This window comes from Kryptolebias marmoratus, linkage group LG12 (genome assembly GCF_001649575.2).
Source record: "Kryptolebias marmoratus isolate JLee-2015 linkage group LG12, ASM164957v2, whole genome shotgun sequence".
Taxonomy (NCBI): Eukaryota; Metazoa; Chordata; class Actinopteri; order Cyprinodontiformes; family Rivulidae; genus Kryptolebias; species Kryptolebias marmoratus.
Genome location: NC_051441.1, coordinates 21,492,604 through 21,498,738, shown reverse-complemented (window position 1 = coordinate 21,498,738; position 6,135 = coordinate 21,492,604). Strand labels below are relative to the sequence as shown.

General features: G+C 39.7%; 1 protein-coding gene across 1 annotated transcript in view; it reads right to left on the bottom strand.

Annotated features, from left to right (window-relative positions):
- dus1l (dihydrouridine synthase 1-like (S. cerevisiae)) overlaps window positions 1-4,810 on the bottom strand; it is an 18,618-nt gene extending 13,808 nt beyond the window's left edge. Inside the window, exons 1-3 of the mRNA XM_017438841.3 lie at window positions 4,708-4,810; window positions 3,370-3,452; window positions 2,093-2,338 (exon numbers count right to left, since the gene is read on the bottom strand). Of these exons, the coding sequence (XP_017294330.1) occupies window positions 2,093-2,329 (237 nt within the window). The 5' untranslated portion in view covers window positions 2,330-2,338; window positions 3,370-3,452; window positions 4,708-4,810. The remainder of the gene's footprint in view (window positions 1-2,092; window positions 2,339-3,369; window positions 3,453-4,707) is intronic.
- Window positions 4,811-6,135: the final 1,325 nt, after the last annotated feature.

The following is a 6,135-nucleotide window of genomic DNA, read 5'->3' as shown; positions in this document are numbered from 1 at the left end:
CCCTATTCAGCAGATTCTAACCTGCAGTGAGTAAAACATGCCCCCCAAAACGGTAATGGAGTAGCAGAAAGAAAGTTTGCAGTGAGGAAGAGGGTGACGTCACCGTTTCCGCGACAACGTTAGTGACGCATAAATTGCGCGACACATATCGATAATGAATTTTGTTGCCAACGCTTTTAATTATCGAATTTTATCGAATTTTATCGATTTTATCGATTCGTTGTTGCAGCCCTCTGTGATTTAGTAAAAAAAATTATTAAAGTTGACAGGAAAGTTGAAAATATGGCTATTTATTATGTGATATTGTAAGATATTAGTGTCAAATATTTACACAACTAGTTTTACAAATATCACTTTTGAAATACTTTTTTAAACAAAAATACAATTAAAATAAATACAAATTGTTTGCACCTAATTTGAATCCTAATTTAAGTCACATAAATTAAATTAGCATTAATGAAAAAGTGCAAACAAAGCACCAACACACGTCTCACGTCAAAGCCAATGAATAAAAAAAGAACTAAAAAAACAGAGAGATGCTGTACTGTACTGTGCTTTTTGTGGCACAGGCTGCATGTTGGGTCACTACATGTAACAAAACGTATCTAATGCTGAATTTAATAGAATAATTTTACTGTTAAACAAGGACAAATTATATTAATATTTTCACTAAGTACAAAACATGCTTACCATATTCGGTCTTGTAAAGCCACTCGCTGAATTTCGGCTCAACTAACCATTTTTGGTTAAACCCACTCATTCAATGTTTATTGCTGTGGCTCTGATGACCTGTTAACTCCAGCGGTAGCTGAAGGCGGCTCCTTGGGGCTCATTAGAGTCGCGCGGGGCTCCACGAACAGCGCGCGGACCTAAGCGCGCGGGGAGTTGTTTATACTTGGCGCTTATGTTGGTGCAGTATTCTCTGAAAAGACAGGGGGCAGTACGCTACGTAACCAGTGGAAATACAGTAAAAAAAAAAGAGTAGATTTTCTGGCTGTGATACAGAGAGGATATTTAAACTTAAACCATTCAGTTTGAGTTTCATTGATTTATTTGCTTATTTGCTTTAGTTGTGATTCACCCATCATAGGACTAATATTTCTATAAACACTCCTTTTTATCGGCTGTAGCAGTAGTTTGTAGTAGTCGTTTGATTATCTTTGTGATCTCTCATAGAGGGATCATATAAATGCTGATACAGGCAAACCAGCTCCGCTAGAGCACCAAAATCGTCCATATTGAATGCAGCGCAGCAAAGGAGGTCCGTGCCAAGTTACAAATATTGGGAGGTGCACAACGCCCGGGGCCTTCGCGCAGGGGTGGGGACAGCGCGATTGCATCACTGTTGAAACGCGCACCCTCACGCTGTTATCAACATGTCAAGTTGATGCGGGTGGAAAAAAAAAAATGCATAAAAAATTACATATTTACAATAAACAAGCAGAGCTTGGCCTGGCAGTGGGAGAGGGAAAGCCTGGCGACCTGCCAGGCTTATAATACACTGGGGGAAACCCTGATAAAAACCATCTTAAACTACACACTTCAACACGGTTAGAGTTAGAGGCTTGATCAGTTTGTTTGTTTAAGTCACATTTGAATGAAAGTTTATAATCTTGAATTACTGTTTTTAATGACTGTCACATTGGTGGTACTTGGAGAGATTAGTGTTTTCTGAGGTGCTGCTCGTTATAAAAGGTTTGAGAACCACAGATCCAAAACAGCAAAAATAATATTAGTGATTATATTGGTGGTAAAATGACTTGTATGTGTCATTCCTTAAAAAAGATAAAATTATGTGTTCTGTTTATTTGATTTTAGTTGAAAACTTCATTATAAACAATACAATTACTAGAAGATAAACAATTGTGTTGCTCTCATTCCAGAAACAAAAGAAAGATACTGTCTAAGTGTAAAAATATTGAAAAACATCCCAAATCTTTCATCATTTCTTGCCACAAACATTTTTATCAACAGGGGGCACTACTGCACACCTAAAGCCTTGGGAGAGAGCAGTTGTCCATCACAACTGAGTGGGCAGGTTAAGTGCTTCAACCAGCCTTGCCTGGCCCATCACTGCCATGTGGCCCCTCACCTGTGCGATGAGAGGTCTGTCTTTCTCACAGACTTCATTGTAGAGGTTTTCTCTCCTGTAGTTGGCGTCACGAACAAACACCTGAGCATGCAGCATTGGCGTGTAGCACAGGTGAGCTCCGTGTCTCCGGCTCAGCAAGCGCCAGGCCAGCTCGCTCTGATCCACCATGGGGGCCACCACATAGCGAGCTTCCTTCAGGGTCTCTCTCCAGAACTCGAACCCCTTGAGCTTCTCCATCACAGCTCACTTCAACAGACCACAAAGGACAGCAGATTGTAAAGGTATCCACATAAGATTATCTTATACATTTGTTGACAACAGTTTCGTAACTGGCTTGCATTCTATTTCAAAAAAACATATATACTGGAGCGGTTCACAGCCAAGTGCGAAGCAGCTGGGATGAGGATCAGTGCCTCCAAATCCAAGACCATGGTCTTGAGCCGGAAAAGGGTAGAGTGCCTTCTCCGGGTCGGGGAAGATGTCCTGCCCCAAGTGGAGGAGTTTAAGTATCTCGAGGTCTTGTTCACGAATGAGGGAAAAATGGAGCGGGAGATCGACAGGCGGATTGGTGCAGCGTCTGCAGTGAAGCGGGCACTGTACCGATCTGTCGTGGTGAAGAGAGAGCTGAGCCAAAAAGCGAAGCTCTCTCCTACCCTCATCTATGGTCACGAGCTTTGGGTAGTGACCGAAAGAACGAGATCGCGAATACAAGCGGCTGAAATGAGTTTCCTCCGCAGGGTGTCTGGGCTCTCCCTTAGAGATGGGGTGAGAAGCTCGGTCATCCAGGAGGGACTCAGAGTAGAGCCGCTGCTCCTCCACATCAAGAGGAGTCAGTTGAGGTGGCTCGGGCATCTGGTGAGGATGCCTCCTGGACGCCTCCTTGATGAGGTGTTCTGGGCACGTCCCACCGGGAGGAGGCCCAGAGGAAGACCCAGGACACGCTGGAGGGACGATGTTTCTCGGCTGGCCTGGGAACGCCTTGGGATTACCTCGGAGGAGCTGGCCCAAGTGGCTGGGGAAAGGGAGGTCTGGGTCTCCCTGCTTAGGCTGCTACCCCCGCGACCCAACCGCGGATAAGCGGAAGAAGATGGATGGATGGATATATACTGTACTGTATGTTCTGTATTACAATCTGCATTCTTTAACTATAGTAAAGAAACTAAAGTTAGACTGTTTTTACACAAACTGACCTAAAGAAAACTGATTCATTCTTTTATTTTTAGTCAAATAGAATACTCTAATGTACTTTTTGCAGGAATAACAAATCAAACACACACCTGTTTTAAAATCACTCCAATATGGCTTACTGTTTCCAAAGCTTTAAACGGCCTGGCTCCCTCCTACGTCGTTGAGATGCTCACTGAACACAATCCAGAAAAAAACACTTAAGATCACTGAGCAAAAGTCTACTAGTTATACCAAGAGTAATCCAAAATATGCTGATGGTGTCATGAGCTAACAGATTGCATAAGAGATTCCCACCACCTATCTGAATTTTACCCAAATATTTTATTTTAATGGTTGTGCATCTACAAGTAAATGACTTTTGGAGTCAACCCCATTGAATATAGCCACTACATATAATAGACATTAGCTAATTAGTAGCTATCGACACGACAGTACACAATGGCTATAACTCAGTTAGATATCACAGATTTCTCAGATACTGACCTTAAATTTGATGTGGTAGTGGCTAAGAGTCATTCACAACACATGAGATCATGCATAATGTTACTTTTGTTGTTTGGCCAGGAGGGCTGTAACTTCGTTCCTTCCTATTATAAGATTATTTTAGTCTAAAACTCTGGCATGGAAGGCAACGATTAACATACCTTTAAGTAATGCTAGGTATTTAATTATTACCATTTTTAGACGCAATTTTACAATTTTGTGGTCTTGTATGTTTTTAAACTTATGTTGAACTTATATTTTGCTTCAGTGTCTATTGTTACTTAAGGAATGTGGTATACAAAAAATTACATTACCACAGAGTAATGTTCCTGCTTGTATAGGTATTCAAACGCTGGCCGACAGAAACACGCACTTTTTAAATTAGGTTAGGTAGGTACATTTATTTATATAGCACTTTTCAGCACAAGGCAACTCAAAGTGCTTTACAACACAGTTAGCACGTTTATTTCAAGCAAAAATGGCGACTTGTGTCTAAGTTGCATGGCTAATCTATTTAATAATATTCAGTACTTTAAATAATGAGCAAACAGTGAATCATATAAAAGATAAATATCTAGAAAGTATTATTTGATTCTCAAAAATATAGCAAAATAGCAAAAACAGACCAAAACACCGACAATAATGTCATAACTTGGTCAAATTGTTAGTTGTCTCATAGCACAGGATAAAGTAAAGTGTAGATCTTGTTTTTAAGATTAGCTTGTTTTTAAGCGGTTTCGTGTTTATTTATTTTTTAACTACTTATAAACAGTTTAGCTGTCGTGTTGCTAGCAGCTGAGCTAACACATGATGGCGGGGTCCTGCCGCAGGAAGTCATAGAAACAACGAGTTTCACAAACAATAAACATCAGGACAATATGACAGCCTCATAATCTAACTGTATATTCGTGTCAAATACATATAAGATACATATGAAATTTCACCTGTCAGATTGTGAGGTTGGACAGAGTTCCTAACGCAGCACTTTCCAAACATGTGCAACAGCGAAATGATACCGGTGGAAACGTTGATTTCATTCTCCCTCGCTTCAACTGCTTCGTGTTCAAACAATGGTTGGTTTTGGTGTAATTATTGCTATTATCGCCCCCTCTTGGCTGCAACAATACAGCAGGAACTAAAAAAACAAAAACAAACAACAACAACAACAAAAAAAAATGTTTTCAATTAAAGGCCTAGTATTTCTAGAAGGAATGCATATCACCTTTCATACCAGAGTTTATCTTATGGTGAAAATAACGGAGTTGTATTCATTTTGTTGTGTTTAAAAAAAAACATTACATACAATCTCATCCTCAGAGTATGTGCTGTGAATGAATCTATGCATTTTCTTCTTAATAAATAAATTCATGCACAATTCTTTTGAATTTAACATGTATTTGAATTGTTTTGTGATATCATAGTTAATTTACAAAGAAAATAGCATTATATTCTTGTATGAAACAAGATATGGATAAAAAACATGGTTTTATTTTGAACCTCTTGATTCTTTTCAGAATACTGTAGTCTCATAAATATAAGTGGTCTAATAAGAAACCCAACAGGACTAAATGCAGCTATGGTAAGAAGACCCAGGTCTGTAGAACAGCTAAAATCATCCATCAGACCAGAATGGGACAACATTCCCTCTAAAACCTCCAGCAGCTGCTCTCCTCTGCTCCTAAATATTTACAGACTGATGTTAAAAGAAGATGGGTGGCTTCTCAGAGGGAAACATGGACCTGGAACAATTTTTCTGAGTTGTGTGGGAGGAAATTGGTGAACCTGAAGAAAATCCACATGTGTACGGGGAGAACATGTAAACTCTACACAGAAAGGCCAGGAGGTGAACCTGCAACGTTTTAGCTGTGAGGCAAAGGTTCTAGAGTACCAAGTACCCTCTGCCCGCATCTCCACGCTTTCTCCTGCTCTGCACCTCTCCTCTGGAACTCTCTACCATCTGACCTAAGAAACACTACCTCTCTCCCTGCGTTCATGATGCTCTGAAAACTCATCTCTTTAGATTAGCCTATCCTTCTTAATTTCATCTATTATTATTATTATTATTATTATTATTATTATTATTATTATTATTATTATTATTATTACCACTGTCCACCATTCTGCCCCTCTTAAATTTTAGAATGATGTGATTTTTTCCCCCCTAAAAATTGCAGTTTCTTAGTTGAAACATTTAATATATCATATTTCATTGTGAATGTGCTTGTTAGCTGCACATGTGAGCAGCTTAAATAAAAAAATTGAGAAATTGGGGGGAATAAAATGTTGGCCAAGCTTGTTGTGGCAGGTGCTGCAGTGTGGACACATTTTCTCATCACAGCAGATGCAATGTGTGTAAGTGTGTGTGTGAGAGA